General features: G+C 34.1%; 4 protein-coding genes across 5 annotated transcripts; 3 read left to right on the top strand and 1 right to left on the bottom strand.

Annotated features, from left to right (window-relative positions):
* Nucleotides 1-1,811: 1,811 nt before the first annotated feature.
* On the bottom strand, nucleotides 1,812-3,420 carry LOC18015776 (polygalacturonase). The gene is made up of 4 exons (XM_006397497.2): nucleotides 2,955-3,420; nucleotides 2,557-2,846; nucleotides 2,226-2,454; nucleotides 1,812-2,129 (listed from the first exon to the last, which is right to left on the bottom strand). Exons 1-4 carry the CDS (start codon nucleotides 3,396-3,398, stop codon nucleotides 1,911-1,913), a joined length of 1,182 nt encoding a protein of 393 aa, XP_006397560.1. The 5' UTR covers nucleotides 3,399-3,420; the 3' UTR covers nucleotides 1,812-1,910.
* A 4,920-nt stretch (nucleotides 3,421-8,340) lies between these two features.
* On the top strand, nucleotides 8,341-10,674 carry LOC18015775 (polygalacturonase). The gene is made up of 4 exons (XM_006397496.2): nucleotides 8,341-8,811; nucleotides 9,410-9,699; nucleotides 9,941-10,169; nucleotides 10,254-10,674. The coding sequence occupies exons 1-4, from the start codon at nucleotides 8,383-8,385 to the stop codon at nucleotides 10,467-10,469; spliced, it is 1,164 nt and encodes a 387-aa protein (XP_006397559.1). The 5' UTR covers nucleotides 8,341-8,382; the 3' UTR covers nucleotides 10,470-10,674.
* Nucleotides 10,675-12,197: 1,523 nt separating this feature from the next.
* Nucleotides 12,198-13,702, top strand: LOC18015774 (probable polygalacturonase At2g43860). The gene is made up of 4 exons (XM_006397495.1): nucleotides 12,198-12,662; nucleotides 12,755-13,044; nucleotides 13,128-13,353; nucleotides 13,475-13,702. Exons 1-4 carry the CDS (start codon nucleotides 12,198-12,200, stop codon nucleotides 13,700-13,702), a joined length of 1,209 nt encoding a protein of 402 aa, XP_006397558.1.
* A 921-nt stretch (nucleotides 13,703-14,623) lies between these two features.
* LOC18015773 (integrin-linked protein kinase 1) lies at nucleotides 14,624-17,369 on the top strand. Of its 2 annotated transcripts, XM_024155091.1 has the most exons (12): nucleotides 14,624-15,212; nucleotides 15,360-15,434; nucleotides 15,552-15,656; nucleotides 15,767-15,852; nucleotides 15,980-16,100; nucleotides 16,191-16,270; nucleotides 16,363-16,425; nucleotides 16,536-16,657; nucleotides 16,751-16,836; nucleotides 16,911-17,035; nucleotides 17,136-17,267; nucleotides 17,354-17,369. In XM_024155091.1, exons 1-12 carry the CDS (start codon nucleotides 14,778-14,780, stop codon nucleotides 17,358-17,360), a joined length of 1,437 nt encoding a protein of 478 aa, XP_024010859.1. In that variant the 5' UTR covers nucleotides 14,624-14,777; the 3' UTR covers nucleotides 17,361-17,369. The 2 variants fall into 2 exon arrangements, with proteins under 2 accessions (XP_024010859.1, XP_024010860.1); XM_024155092.1 differs by lacking the exon at nucleotides 17,354-17,369 and having other exon boundaries at nucleotides 17,136-17,271.
* Nucleotides 17,370-17,395: the final 26 nt, after the last annotated feature.

The raw sequence follows: 17,395 nt of genomic DNA, 5'->3' as shown, positions 1-17,395 counted from the left end.
AAAACTATAGATTCCCTTTTTTGTTATAAAGATGATGTAACAGATTTAATTTTTTTTATAAAAATTCAAATTTAACAAATGAGAGTGGATATTTACAAAAGAGTGTGCCTAGAAGCAAAAAAAAAAAAAAAGAATAAATTACATTGGTTCATAATGTGATAAAATTGTAGTAAATACTTTGGTGAAATGGAAAGAGGGAAAAAATATTCATATATTAAATGTTGAATATTTTATAATTAATTGATATAAACTATTATCTAAACAAATTAATGTGATTGGCAGATATTGTATATAATCTACAGTTATTTAACATTATTTTTTTTTTCTCTTAGAACCTCTCGTATGATATTACGTTAGCATGACAGTTTTGTAAATCATAAAGCAGTAAGGAAGCAATAATTCATGGCATGTGAAGTAGAAAAATGATATGTACGGTTCACATGCGATGATAAGCAATAAGAACAGTTCAAGGCTTCAGGCAACTTTTAATACTACTTAAAAGCATGTGACATTAGAATGTGCCGACTATCTCTGTCGCTACTATTCGAGACATTTATTTTCTAAACTTGTTAGAAAATGAAAAAGTCAAGTGGGGGTTGGGAACTCAATGAGTTTATTAGGTTGTTTCATTTATTTTTTGTTTTTTGGCTATCATGCTGCCGTTGAGCAATTAATGAACATACAAATAAATCTTCACAATGGCCGAGATATCGTACTCTGCTGAAGAAAATAGTCAACTTCATCCTTCAGTTCTTTTATTGCTTTCTTGGATTAGTGTCGCATAATTCAAATATCAAGAAGTCTTTTAAGTTGAGAGGGTCGTTACCTTGTTCTACGTGAACCGGCTTGGTTACAGAAGCAGAACCACATTCGTAATGATGCAAATTGCTGAAATTATTTTTCTGCGTTGCTTTTTTTCTTGGCTAATACTAGTAAGCTCTATTTATTTGTTTTTGTTCTTGCGTTTTTATTGACCTAGTTTTATGAAAATTTCAAACGCCTTTAACAAAAAAGAAAATATCAAACGATGGAAAATGAACTACTTTAAAAACAATCGCCATTCATTAACTTTATTTTTAGAAAGCTTTGAGTCAATCGAGTACAATGTGAATTTCTGTCAACACCATAAGTTGGTTCAACGTTTTAATGTGCTGATGTAAAATACTACTGATCAAATTCAACATCCTGGATGATCCTACATTTTGAACGATCATTCAAAGTAGAATGATCCTACATTTTGAACGATCAAATCAGAGCAAAGAAGAATAAATAAAGAAAAAGCATATTTATATATGAGCCTTATGTTATGGAACTGGCATGTGACATGTGGTAATGGAAGGGAGGAGATCCGATCTTAGCCCTCAAAACGAATCTTAATTAAGGTACTACACAGTCAACGAAAAACCCATATCAACCCCTCAAGGCCTAAACCAATTTAAATACACAAGAAAAACAAAAATTAACTGTGTAATTAAAAATTGATCTTCGGCTTATATGATTTCTATTGCTCATATTGCTCTTCGGCTTAAATAAAATTCCACATTGCTCTTCTTATTTTTACATGATTTCTCTTGTTCATACAGGTTGACTATCGGTTAGTTATTTGTTTAAGCCGAAGAGCAATATGGGCAATAGAAATTTCACATATATTTTACATAAATTGAAATTCCAAGCAAAACCAAATTGGTACAAGCCCATTGAATAAGCGAACAATAAAATTGGTTGCTTCCCTTCATTTATAATTTTATATTCACACCAAGGAATTCACCACGTTTAAATTCGGATGAATCTAAGGTTATGAATTACATCAAACGAATCAAACAAACATCACCTTATAACATATCTACACCCAACAATTGATCTTCGGCTTTATAAATATAATCCAAATTATTAAATGTTGGATTCCTGATTCACAAACAATTCCTTGGAACCATAACTCCGGAGGCTCGTCCATGGACATTCCGGCAATACGAAGTCGATGATCTTCTCCTGTAAGTAAGCTTAATGTCTTGTAACCTAAGTCCTGTGCAATGATTGCTTCCACTACAGTCCAGTTTCATAGCTATTGGTGTTGTTGATGTTCCTTTTATGTTTGCAAAAGTCACTCCACTTATCTTCACACCAGAGCTCTATATGATCAATCATTATAAGTTTCCATTAGAAAGAAATTAAGACTATATAAGAGACTTGAGTTACACCAAATTTCTCAGGTTCAGGTTATTCACCTGACGTGGACAGCCTTTTCCATTAGGGCAGTAGTTTTGATCGATGATCACCGGATTATCCACATTTCTCATGATTAAATTTCGATATACCACATTCCTCACAAACCCTCTGCTTGGTCTAGCCCAAGTCTTTATCCTTACTCCATTTTGCGTCTTGGTGAAAACAGAGCTCGTGACGGTTACATTCTGCACACCTTCCTCGTTAGCGTAATCACCAAGACTCCCAATGCTGATACAAATTTACAAACAAACCCCCATGTTAATCAATGCCTTGATAATTAGTACTAAATCAGCATGTTAATTAAGTCTATTATTGTTCATTTTTAGTTACCTGATTCCATGTCCGGGTCCACAGTTCACACGTTCAATCCAAATGTTCCTAGATCCTTGACTAAGAGCAATGCAGTCATCACCAGTCGCAATGGTTCCACCACTAATGGTGACTCCAGAAGAAGACTGGATGTGGATACCGTCGGTGTTAGGGCTTCCACTTGGAGCCCTAATCCTTATGTTTTGAATCCGAACATTAGAAGAATGATGTACCGTGACGTGCATATTCTGGCTATTGTACGACGTTAGACCGCTTAATAGAACATTGTTACACCAACTAAACGATATAGACTGCCAAAAAAAAAAACAAAAACTTATCAAAATTTTGATTATTATTCCAAAATAGCTAGCTAAAGAAGAAATCGAAATCAATCATGTCCGGTTTTGATATAAACATACCCTTGCACCTTGAGGGCAATGACCACCTTTTTTTCTACAGGACCAATAACCAGCTCCTCTAGCATCGATGGTTCCACCATAAACCGAGATCCGGTTTACCTTAGCGAATAGGATCCAATAACCAGAATTACCTATACTCCAGTAATTCGCTGGAGCTACTAGCGTTCCATCGATTTTGAAAGTTATAATGTTCTTGCAAGGACCCCAAAAAACTATGTTTCTGACCAAGTATGTTCCACGGGGAATGTAGACCATGGCTCGAGCTCTTGAGCGGCATGCTAATGACCAAGCCGTCAAAAATGGCTTGGTCGCATCTGTTCTTCCATCACCTCTAGCTCCGTATCTTTGTACGTTGAATGAAGGCATTGCGTTGGAAGAGTTAATAAGAAGTAAGACAATGGAAAATAATATGCTGGCAAAAGGAAAAGGAGTGTTTTTTGCCATCTTAGATTTGTTTTTTCTCTAGTTTTTGATGGCTTTGTGTGATGAGAAGAAATAATGAGAAACTTTATATATATGTATGGACTTTTTGTATTAGATCGGACGATCCGTGTATTAATGACCAACCGCGTCATTCGCGATGCATTAATATATAAGTGACCTAGAGTTTACTCGATTCCATGTTATTTAATCATATAATGTAGTAATGGCTTTTTCTGTATAACTTGTTATTGTACGACAATTAGTCTATGAGCCGCATGAACTGCAAAAAAAAAAAAAATAGGAGTTTCCATTTCCACGTTATTAATATATATATATATATATATATATATATCCAAATGTTTAGTGAGACTCTCTTTCAGAATTGTTATATTTCTTAACATTTAAAGGTGATATATTAGTTTTTATGGTTTTTAGATTTGTTGATAATACATACACGGTATTTTCTTTTCTTTTTTTCTGAAAATATATAAATAAACGGTTTTCACGATGCATTGTAATCAAACTCGGGTTATAGAGAAATTTTGTTATATTTGTTTATTTGGTAATAAAACATTAACATTAATCAAGTGGAGAAGAAACCTAAAAACAAAAGTTATCTGTGAGACTGTGACAGTTGGAAATAATTGTAGTGTCACATGGAGGAAATTCTGCAGGATAATTGGGCGGGAATATATGCAATGCATGGCTCCTGCAAACCCTCAATAGTTTTAAGGTTTAAATAATTGTATGGTCGAAGGAAATGAAATATACTAATTTAGTCCTTATAATGGTTGATTTTATTTAAGAAACTAAATTGAACTGAGTGGCTAATAAACATCAAGGAACCAATGTGGAATTAGTGACTTTATAAATATATAAGCTATATCATATATCATAAAATATATATAGAATAAAAAATATATATATATAGAATAAAAAATAATTTCTTTTTGTTGCAAATAAGAGAAATCTGAAAGAGGAAATCAAATTTAATATGCGTGCGTGTTATAAGTCTTACATCACTGCCAAAAGATTAATAATTAACAGTATTTTTTTTTAATGAATATAGATCATTTTATTCATTATCTTGAATGAGATGTTCATGAGCCTTGAGAGAACAAAACGGTTGTGGTGTCACGTTATAGACAGTGTACATCTCTTTTTCTTTTCTTTATGCTTTGTATCACATTGTTTGTCTATTTCAAATCTATAACTTGTGCTACATAAGACTTTATTAAATATTTTTTTTAAAAAAAAAAACAATGCAAGAAGAAAAGGTTCTTGATCTATTGTGGGCCCATTTAAAGGCCTTGTTTACTTATCGAGGCCCAATTTTTCCGAAGTATAGAAGCATACTTTTGCGTAAGCAAGCTAGAAACATACTTAGTTTGCATATCACAATTCGTAACTCTAAGATTATATGGTGTGTGAGTTTTTTTCCCTCTCTGATATACCGACATGGTTATCTCCTCGCTCGTTTATGTACAGCTATGTATGACATGGTTATGTTTCTCAAAATCAGTCTCTAACCTCAACTAACATAACGAAACACGTTATAAATGTTTGGTCCATACTCATTTTCGGGTCCATACTCGTTATAAATAACTCATTTTCGGGTCCATGCTAAATTCTTTCTTTAGATATATCCGCACCATGTCAGTGAATACATGCATATACGTGACAATCAAAGAGAAACATGAATTTAACATGATGTCCTTACCCAATAAATGCATCAAAGCATAGATGCATACGCAATAAATGTTTTACGTGAAGTGAAATATGATATTTCTGAGATCTTGAAATGCATGTGATCAGCACTGGACAACATAATCATGATAACCATTTTTCAACGACAAAAAAAAGACATAATTATGATAATATAAAAATAATATTATAATATTTTTTTTTATGAATGGTTCATTTGATCGAATCATGTATTAGATCAGAAATATCTTCATACATAGGAGGGTTTGACATTTTAATTTTTCAGTTTAGTAAAGATCAGTTGAGTTCTTACGGGTTGAGTTATATATATGGTTTTAATTTAGTTTATTTTGTTTCTTTTCAAAATTAGGCCAAAATATGATTAGATAAAAACTTTTTTCTGAGTATTCTAATAATTGAGTAATATTACTACATTTTTATTATTTTCTAAATTGTTTAAAAATAAAATCCGGTTTATTTTTTATAGATCCCAAAGATAAATAACGAAAAAAAACTTAGCTAAATAATTAAAAATATAGAGAAGAGAAACAAAATATTTAGAAACATATGACAAAATTCAGGTAGAAACCAATTTAGAAATATATGACAAAATATTTAGAAACATATGGCACTACCGCACTACTTTTCAATTTTATTTTATTTCCTGCTAAGGGTAATTTTAATTTTTTTTGTTCTTTCTATTTGTGTATACGCGAATCAAAGTATAAGTAGTCTAGATAGCTATTAAAAAAAAAAACTGAAAGAAATTGACACATTGAAAAGGGCACATGGGGTAGGACCGTGGGAGCCAGATCTAGAATCGTAAGTCACAACATATAACTAAGAGTGGATTAACAAAGTAAATAACTTAGGCTACAAGGAAGACCCAAACAAACAAAAATAACTTAGACTAACTACAAGCTTATGCTATATTACATACGTAAATTTTCAGAGAACCATTCTTTTAGATCTACGGAAAGATTGAGTCACAAATCAATTTCGATCCTTGGACATGCAATTAGTAATTTAGTATTGATAAATGATATGGTGCCTCACTATCCTTTCGAAAGTAATTATCCGAAAAAGTATATTGGACTAGTTAATTACTTAATTAACCTCATCTCATCTTATATTTCTGATTCTCTCCATCAGCACGTCAATTAAAGTGCACGAACTTGAAAAATGTGATTAATCAAATGTTTGACTTATGAAAACATTCAAGTATAGGGATTTAATTTAGGGAAAATTGGAAGTACCTTTCGGTGTGATCATTGGCCAATTTCTCCTCCGTATTATTTTCTACTTGTCACGTTCCGTAACCATGTTGCTCCACCCCACCCATCCATTCTATATTTACGGACTAAAATATCCAATCATCCAAATTTGTTTCCCCATATATGCTTGTTCCCTATTTTTCTTTGTCTTTTTTCATAAACCTTCATACCATACATTGCAGACTAATTGCTTTGTTAACCGTTAGAATCCCAAATTGAAATATAAGCTACTCTTCAAAACCTATAAGAAAAACATGACCAATCATGATTATAATTTGACAATTTTGTTTAAAAAGAAATGGTTCTAATGACAATAAAACACAATTAAAAAAATTTCAGATATGGTCTTCAACTAATCACTATGAGTTGGTTTAGAATATTGCCAAGGATCATCTATATAAGCAAGAGGCTTAAACCAACTTGGCTGATACCTTAGGTCGCAGTCAACCATAAAAGAGAGATCCACAAACGTTGTTTTGACGGATTAACGCTGCATTTATTCATTGAATCCGTTTGGTTATGTAGGAACGGAAACAAAATACAAAATATGATCTCGATCCCTACGACAATGAAAAATCAAAGAGTTACCAAGTCTTCCACATATTAACATAACATCATTGTCGGAACAAAAAATTAACATATACTAAACGAACTGTTTGGACCAAGTCAACAGTTCTCAGTCCATGAACTTCTTCTTTGGTTTTCTTACTCTGCTTATCTAATTGCCACGTTATTTTCTTTGTCCCCATATGGAATTCAATTCTACTTTTCCTCTACGGAATATGATGGGTCAGATACCAAAAAGGAAAAAAAAAATTACTTTCAAGATTAATTTATGTTAGCATGAATATATTTGGTATTTCATTGAGTCATTAACAAAATAATCCCAGTGTCCAGATTATTACGTAGTACGGAAACTTTAAGTACTTTTAAATTTACTAAAGAAAGTTTAGGTACTTTTTAATTACTAAATAAACTTTAGGTACTTGAGCGTAATTAGACAAACTTCACGGGGAAATAATCATTTTACTGAGTTGTGATGTACTGATTTTATCCACACTACGTGATCTTCGCTAATACACTTTTTAAGTTAGATTTAATAAACAAATTAAGGTAAATTAATTTTGCGGCTTCATCACGTTGGAGGTGCAGCCAAAAATGTAAAGACTTTGCGTGTTCTTCTCATAAATTAACGAACTCTTCGCATTTCCACGTACGTTGGTTCGTGTATTTCTCCAATAAAAATATATTGACCATTGCAATTTCAAATTTCCTACCTTTTATTCTACTTCTCCTGCTTTCTCTTTCACACTCGATTTTATTTTCATACTTGTTTTCAAAGATTTAGTTTTTCCTTTTCTTGGGGTGTATAGGAAATTTAGGCAAACAACTGTTTTATTTAGAACAAATAAAAGAATGATGTTTTTGTAATCTAGTATCCTATAAACAGATTATCGATAATATTTATATAGATTATATGCTAATAACTATAATTTGGTTTTAATAACCGGAATCCAGGACTAAACTCGTATTAATCCTTGAAATCTGTAAAAGCCAGAGCTAAAGTGCTTTACAAAAAGTGTATTATATTTACCTACCATATCAATTATCATGATTTAGCTGAACATGTTCTAATTTTAGTCACACGACAAACTGATGACAACTAAAAAAAAATAAAAAAAAAATATTATATGAGCATAATATTCCATTTTAACATACCAACAGATCTTATTATATATTTGTATACAGATGTTTGTAGTAATATGCGTTTTGGAATGAAAACAATCATGCGAAACAAATTCACACCTAATTTCTTATCCATACAAAGGTTACTATATATGTTCATACCAAATCCAATATCACTCTTTATTATAAAAATAAATCAAATAATAAAATAATAATAATAAAAAAAAAAAGCCCTTCACATACATCACAAACACTATAAATACACACCTTAACCGATAAAACATCCCACACCACCACCACTACTCCATTCTCCCTCTCTCTCTGGACAATAGCGACATACAATGGCTTCACTTCTTTTCCTTTTCGTCTTCTTCTTCTTAATCATCTCCACTTGTTCTGCTCAATCCTACAACGTTTTGTCTTTCGGAGCTAAGCCAGACGGAAAGACAGACGCAACCAAAGCGTTTATGGCGGTTTGGGAAACTGCTTGTGCCTCGTCTGGTGCCGTTACCATTGTGGTTCCTAAAGGCCGGTTCTTGTTAAGGAGCCTTAATTTCGACGGTTCCAAGTGCAGGCCCAAGCCCCTCACGTTCCGTATCGACGGTACATTGGTGGCTCCGGCTGATTATCGAGTTATCGGAAATGAAGACTACTGGATTTTTTTCCAGCATCTCGACGGCGTCACCGTCTACGGCGGAATTCTTGACGCTCAAGGAGCTTCTCTTTGGGACTGTAAAAAATCCGGCAAGAATTGCCCCAGCGGAGCCACGGTACGTAACGTCCTTGAAATTTACCATTTTGCCGTAAAATTTAACTCATATTATGATTCCATTTATTTTATTTTTATCTAAAACATTCTGGACCATAAAATTTGACGTTTAGGAAATGCCGCTAGATATCACCATTTTTCATAATAAGAAGTAAACTAGTTTCTAAGTATGAATGTGAATGCTAATTATCTATTAGTCAATCGCAGAGTACTAATTACCAGATAAACAAGAAACAAAAAAGGCTCAATTAGCTTGTAAGAGAAATTGAAGCTTTCACGATTTCTTATCTAAAAAGACATTTGCCAAACTCATCATAAAAAAAAAAAACAAAAAAGGCTCAGTTGAAGTTTTAACAATTTCTTATCTAAAAATACAATTGCTAAATTCGTTTCCAAAATAAATTATATTACTAATGAGTAATGACACACTTTTCTGAATTATTAAGTTTTAACGGTTTCTTAATAACAATCCCACCATTCCTAATTCACGTGGACCAAAGTGACCAACCATGGATATTCATTATTCACATATCATTATCATAATATATATAAAAGATTTTATTAGTAAATGAGACGGTTATTATCATGTGAATCAACAGACCATAGGGTTTCAGAGCTCAAACAACGTCGTGGTCTCCGGGCTGACGTCACTCAACAGCCAGATGTTCCACGTCGTCATCAACGGTTGCAACAACGTAAAGCTTCAAGGAGTCAAAGTATTAGCCGCAGGAAACAGCCCCAACACAGACGGTATCCACGTTCAGTCTTCCTCCACTGTCTCTATCTTCAATACCAAAATTTCCACTGGCGATGATTGTGTCTCCATCGGTCCCGGCACTAACGGTCTCTGGATCGAAAATGTCGCATGTGGTCCAGGTCATGGCATCAGGTATATACATTTTTTATATTCCCATACTTCTCATAACTATAACTATAAGTTTCATAACTCATCATATTATATATGGCAGTCTCAAAAGAGATATTGTATATATCTTGAAAATAATACTCGTGGTATTTTTAAATCGAATACGAAAATTATATTTTTCATTGATATGCATTCATAGATCAGTTGGTTTGATAAAGTTTTTTTTTTTTTGACAAAATATTTTGGATGGATATTGCATTTGCAGCATTGGGAGTTTGGGGAAAGATAGTGTGGAGTCGGGTGTAGAGAACGTGACTGTGAAAACGGTAACGTTTACGGGAACAGATAATGGAGTGAGAATCAAATCATGGGCCAGGCCCAGTAGTGGATTCGCTAGGAAAATCCGTTTTCAACATTGTGTGATGAAGAACGTAGAGAATCCCATCGTTATTGACCAAAACTATTGTCCTCGTAACGAAAATTGCCCTCGCCAGGTACTTAACTGGATTGAGTTAAGTAATATATGTACATAAAATTTTTGAGTATTAATCGATTTTTTTCGCCATCATTTTTTGCAGGTTTCGGGGATCAAAATCAGCGATGTGTTGTTCGTAGATATACATGGAAGCTCGGCGACTGAAGTCGGAGTGAAACTTGATTGTAGTCCTAAGAAACCGTGTACCGGAATCCGACTTGAGGATGTGAAGTTAACGTACCGGAATAAACCGGCTGCATCGGCTTGTGTTCATGCCGGAGGGATAGAAGCCGGATTTCTTCAGCCAAACTGCCTATGACAAATATGAAAATACATCTTTTTATTAATTACTCCTATTATTATTACTTAAAAATTAAAAGTAGTTTAGAAAAAGGTAAATCATAATTTCCTAATTTGCATGAGCCTGTGGCGATTGACGGCCCCTGAGCCTAGAGCCTGGCCTTGCTTTGTAGAATATGGCTTATTGCAACCACTGATGATTTAATATGTGTTGTGTAAGTTCTGTTATTTGTTAGAATTAATATTATTTTAATTATCCGTTTGGGAATAATTTTTTTCTTTTCGAATTATTGGTTGAAGTTTTCTTTATCATTATTCATTGTATGGTTTTTCTTAGTAGTTATATGTTTCTTACAGTTGTGATTTATTCTATAAAAAAAAGATATTAAAAGACAAGTCTCCTCAATCTCGCGCCATTTTCTTTTGTTTGTTCTGGTACACTTGCATTATTTTAGTGGCTCCGTATTTTGCTCTTCAATGTAAAGAAATGTCTCACAGTTTTAACTTTACGTCGCTATAATTCAACTATTAATTTCAGAGTGAAACATTAATAAATATTAATTACTATCATTCGTTATTAATACATACTCCTTAAAATTACTTGGAAAATACAGACTATAGATTTTTTTGTTTGTTTTATTGAACGTACGCTAGTCCACAATTTTATTTTTTTTTAATATAAAACGTTGCCTTTAATATTCATCTTACCTTGCTAAATGGATTTTTCAAAATTGATTTTTCTGACAATGACTAACCAAAAAACAAGATATACAGTATATTACTTGTATAAAGAAATCAAGAAACTGAATCTTACGTAATGAAGTGTGAATTTAACGCAAGTGATAAACGAATCTCATGGCAACACAAGAAAAACGATACGAACATCCATTGTTTAATGCATGTTTTCTGTATTTCATCTCCTACTATATCTATTTAATACTTAGTTAGTTTTATGTAATGTTTTGAATGCGCATTGCCATTTGCCACAGTTCTATAGATTCTTTATTGGTAATCCTTTTTTGTCTAAAATCATTATATCGGAATCTATAAGAAAAAAAAGAAAAAAGTTGACTGATCATTAATCCACTGCTCATGTAATTTATAGTACATTTTTCTACGACTAATGATTTTTAATTGTACGTTTACTAAAAAGTCTGAGAAGCTATTTGTCTAATTGGTATGCAATTCGAATGATTCTAAATGTTTATGATTCTCTGTTATTCACCAAAGAGTTTAGGAATTGGGCGTAAAACTAATTAAGGATATTGCATGTGCTATAGTATATATATATGTATCCATGATGGTAATTTTTTACTTCACCAAAGTAGTTAAATTAGTGAATAGTAAATGACAATTAATAATACCCAAAAAAGGAAAATACAATCATGAGATGCTAAACTTTCTTCTTTTTGTTGTCAATCCATGATCAAAAATTAACAAACAAAAGAGATACCAAATCAATCCATAATTCATATACAATCAATTTTCAGTCAAATACATCAACCAATTATACACTAGTCAGTAAATCACCCCAAATCATTATTGAATCTCTGTCAAAACTGACTAAATACAATTTCGTACAAGTTGCCACAACCGTATATTACTTTTTAAAAATAACTTCCATAAAAATTGATCAGTACGTTACTATCATAAAATTCCTATAAATTGGCCTCTCACACAGACCTTGTTCTCCAACATCCTTCATCCTCAAAACACTAATTCACCTTCTCTAAAAAAAAATTATAAAATGGTTCAGAAAACTCCATGTATCCTTCTTCCTTTTGCTCTCCTCTTTCTTGAATTCATCTTATTTTCATCATTAGCCAAACCAATTCCAACCACATTCGTCAACGTCTTAACCTACGGAGCTAAACCAGATGGTTCAACAGACTCAACCAAAGCCTTCTTAGCCGCGTGGCACGTCGCATGTACCTCTGCTAATCCTACAACTATTATCGTACCAAAAGGACGGTTCTTGGTCGGAAACCTTGTTTTCCAAGGCAACAAGTGTACGGATGCTCCAATATCTATTCGTATAGCCGGTTCAATAATTGCTCCGGAAGATTATAGAGTTATCGCAAGCTCAGAACAGTGGATTTGGTTCGAGGACGTTACTGATGTTTCAATCTACGGTGGAGTACTTGACGCGCAAGGTACTAGTTTGTGGAAATGCAAGAACAACGGTGACGGAAATTGCCCTAACGGTGCCAAGGTTTGATTGACCCACAAGAAACAAACAAAATTTCTTAAAATTACATGCAGTTTTTAATTGATTTTTATTTATTTGTCAAATTGCTTTTGCAGACTTTGTTATTTACTGGGTCGAATAACATCATTATCAACGGTCTAACGTCGATCAACAGCCAGAGATTCCACATAGTTATCGATAATAGCAATAACGTGAACATTGACGGCGTTAAGGTTTCTGCTGATGGAAATAGCCCTAATACCGATGGGATTCACATCCAATCATCTCACTCAGTCCATATCACCAACTCGAGAATAGGAACCGGAGACGATTGCATCTCCATCGGTCCAGGATCCACTTATGTCATCATTCAAAACATTCAATGCGGTCCAGGGCACGGTATTAGGTAACACAAAAATTCATTTCTTGCCACATAAGATACCTAATTTCTAAACTACAGACCTTTAATTTGTGGATACTCGAAAACAGTATCGGAAGTCTTGGGAGAGTAGAGGAAGAACAAGGAGTGGAGAACGTAACGGTGAGTAACGTGGATTTCTTGGCAACGGAAAACGGAGTAAGGATCAAAACATGGGGTAAAACTAGCAAGAGTTTTGCTAGAAACATCGTTTTCCAACATATTAATATGAAGATGGTCAAGAACCCGATCATTATAGACCAGCATTATTGTCTTGACAAACCTTGCCCTATACAGGTAAAATAAAATTAAGTAACCATATCTTTTTTTTTTTTTTTTTTTTTGAACCTTAAGTAACCATATCTTATACACTTAATTGGATAGATTGAGTCATTTAATTTGTATATTTAATTTATAGGAATCTGGAGTTGAAGTATCAAATGTGAGATATGAAGATATACGCGGGACTTCTAATACGGAAGTGGCGATTATGTTGGATTGTAGTAAGGAGAAACCATGTACCGGTATTGTAATGGGCGATGTGAATCTCGTCTTGGTTAACCGGCCGGCTCAGGCTTCTTGCGATCATGCTGATGGATTAGCCAACGACGTCGTCCCGTTCGCTCCTTGTCTAAAGAGAGACTAATGATATATAATAAATAAATAGATGGATCTCCGAAGCGACGTCGTCCCGATCGCTCCTTGTCTTAAAGATGAGTTTGATGCAGATGAATCTGTGAACGACGTCGTCATGTTTGCTACTTGTTTGTTTGTGTTTTCATCTTTTTGAGGTTCTTTGAATTTTAAGCTATGTTTTGAACGTTTAAACTTTATAAAGTAATGATTCACGTCAGTATATTTTTTTCTTGCAAAACAAAAATCAAAAACTTTTCTCATAATTACAACCATTAACCGTCTAGATATTTTCTCCATTCGATATGGTAAGAGATGCAACAACTTGTTAAAAAGAAATATAATTAACTAAAAAGATATGTTGCCATGTTTGGTATATAGCGGATGATTGAAAATGAAATCCGGTGATGGAAATATGTGGATGTAGATTAAAGTAAATATATAACCTAATCGGGAAATGATAGTAAACATAAGTGGTAACAAAGAGTAAAAAATAGCCGACCCATTAAGTCTTTGTTAATTATATGGAGCATATCACATTTTGATACTATTATTATACTGATTAACAAATTAGTGGGATCGCACTATCATCTTCTCCACTTCACTAAAAAGGTCAAAAAGTCAAAACCCACCTTCTCCAGCTTGTATTCCATTAAACAAAAGTCTCCTTTTTAATTTATTTATTTTTATTGCTAACAACCTATTTGATATTTTTGTTTAGTTCATCTATTATCTATATAATCTGTATGGCCGATTAATATACAATAAAGGTTTACCCGCGTTTTACACCTCCATAACAAATTGTAAACCAACGAACTTTTGGTTAATTTCGTCTATGTTTACCGTATTACGGATAATAATCTCAATTTTTGATTTTATTATTTTTAGAGGAAAAAAACGGTCTCATCGTTTCCTTTCTTTTCATATCTTCGTTTGTTTCTCTGACTTGTCGTCTTCTTCCTCTCAACCTCCATTGACGGACAACCCTCCAAAGACGCAATGTGGGTTTAATCCATGGAATAGTTTAATCTTTGGAGGGTTTTTTTGTTGTTGTTGAGAAATTGCGTAAAGGAAGAAGATTTACAACAATGGAGAACATAGCGGCGCAGCTAAAACGCGGGATTTCAAGGCAATTTTCAACAGGTTCGATGCGTCGAACATTGAGCCGACAGTTCACGCGTCAGTCTTCGCTGGACCCTCGTCGGACCAACATGAGGTTCAGCTTCGGCCGTCAGTCTTCCCTCGATCCGATCCGGAGGAGCCCTGAATCACGGAGCGACGACGAGCCGCACATGTCGGTGCCGGAGAATCTCGATTCCACGATGCAGCTTCTCTTTATGTCTAGCAAAGGCGACGTCAGAGGAGTCGAGGAGCTTCTTGATGAAGGAATCGATGTCAATAGCATCGATCTCGATGGCCGTACGGCGCTTCACATCGCCGCCTGCGAGGGCCATTTAGGCGTCGTTAAGGCTCTTCTCAGCCGTCGAGCTAACATCGATGCTCGTGATCGATGGGGAAGTACGGTCTGTCTTCTTCTTCTTCCTCCATTAAGTCCTAGCATTCTGTTTTTCTTTAAAAAAAGTATTCGATTGTTGTGTTCATTGTCTGGATTGGGATTGGTTAAAGGTGACATTTTTATCTTTGTTTTTGACGTTTTCCGGTGAAATTAGGCGGCTGCTGATGCCAAGTATTATGGGAATTTAGATGTGTACAATCTCTTGAAGGCTCGAGGAGCTAAAGCACCGGTACTTTACTATTAAGAATTTCTTTTGTTTCTTGAAATTGGAGACGTTTGCTCTTTTTTTGTTGTTTTGTTCATGTGTTTGTATTATGAAAGGCTTCATTATCTTCACTCTTTTTAGAAAACCAGGAAGACGCCGATGACTGTGGCGAATCCACGAGAAATTCCCGAGTATGAGCTTAATCCACTTGAAGTTCAAGTCCGGAAATCTGATGGCATCTCAAAGGCATGCTCTTTTGTTATCTTAACACACATTTGATCTTGTAACTTTGGGAACATCACTGTTCTTAGATCATTTTAATTTAATTTGAATCACTCGTGTTTGATTGTTTGCAGGGAACATACCAAGTAGCTAAATGGAATGGCACGCGAGTTTCCGTAAAGATACTTGACAAAGATAGCTACTCTGACCCTGAACGCATGTATGTATTAAAAATAGTAGGCAACTCAACAAAGTTTCATCTTTTTTTTTTTTAATTTTGTTTCCTAAGGAATGATTGGGGTTTAACATGAAGAAACTAATGCTGCTTTTGTCTCTAAATTGTTCAGAAACGCATTTAAACATGAGTTGACGTTGTTAGAAAAAGTCCGTCATCCAAATGTTGTTCAATTTGTTGGAGCTGTCACTCAAAATATACCAATGATGATTGTAGTAGAGTATAATCCAAAAGTAAGCATATTTACTTCTTTTTGATTTCACCTTATTTCATCAATCATCTCAATGTCGTTTCGTGTGTTACCGTGTTTGATTCTGTTGCAGGGAGATTTAGGAGTTTATCTTCAAAAGAAAGGACGTCTTTCTCCTTCCAAGGCACTTAGATTTGCTCTTGATATTGCCAGGTATGTTAACTTCTAATGTATTGCTTCTAAGGTTCTTATAATTACTAGGTACCTCACAGATGTTTATTTTTTTGGTTTTGTTGGTGTCTCAGGGGAATAAATTACCTTCATGAGTGTAAACCAGATCCGATCATTCACTGTGATCTAAGGCCAAAGTAAGATAACCAAAAGCAAATGTCGATTAGATATGTTTAAAGCCTTTGGTTCATACTCATTGAGGTGTTTCTGTTCGTTTAATATTTTGAAATTTTTCGTAAGGTGCCAGAAATATTTTGCTGGATAGAGGAGGCCACTTGAAGATCTCGGGATTCGGTTTGATAAGATTGTCAAAAATTTCACCTGACAATGCGAAAGTAGCAAACCACAAAGCGCATATAGATCTCTCAAGTAAGGAGAATGCTTCATTCATATGCTAGAAAAATGTTTTTTTTTTTTTTTGCAAGATTTATGATCCTCAACAAAATGATTTCTTGATTGCAGATTACTACATAGCACCAGAGGTTTATAAAGATGAAATATTTGATAGAAGGGTTGATGCACACTCATTTGGTGTCATTTTATATGAGGTACATGTTCTCGTCTTGCTCGGTTTATTCTTATGTCTTGTGTTACTTTAATCTGTATGTGTGTGCGTGGTCAGATAACAGAGGGAGTACCGGTTTTTCATCCGAGGCCACCCGAAGAAGTTGCGAAAATGATATGCTTAGAAGGAAAGAGACCCGTTTTCAAAACCAAGTCAAAAAGTTACCCTCCGGATATGAAAGAGTAAGCTCAAAAACTATTCTGGAACAAGAATTATTCATGGCCTATGCAGGTTGTAAAAGAAGTGCCACTTCTTGAACCTGTTGTATCGCTTAATGTGCAGGTTGATTGAGGAGTGTTGGCATCCAGAAGTCGGTATTAGGCCGACATTCTCTGAGATTATTATTCGACTTGACAAAATAGTAGCTAATTGCTCTAAGCAAGGATGGTGGAAAGATACGTTTAAGTTCCCTTGGTAAGGTTTCGTTCTTCAGGTAGAATCTAAAGTTAAGACAGAGATGAAAGATTGTGGCTTTTAATGGTTCTTTTTTTTGTTCGCAGGAAATAAAGGGGAAGGAACAGAGAATCAACTATGTAGCCACC

Source organism: Eutrema salsugineum, unplaced genomic scaffold, assembly GCF_000478725.1.
Source record: "Eutrema salsugineum unplaced genomic scaffold, Eutsalg1_0 scaffold_22, whole genome shotgun sequence".
In the NCBI taxonomy this organism is placed as follows: Eukaryota; Viridiplantae; Streptophyta; class Magnoliopsida; order Brassicales; family Brassicaceae; genus Eutrema; species Eutrema salsugineum.
Note: the sequence above shows the minus strand (reverse complement) of the source record. Positions and strands in the feature narration are given on the sequence as shown.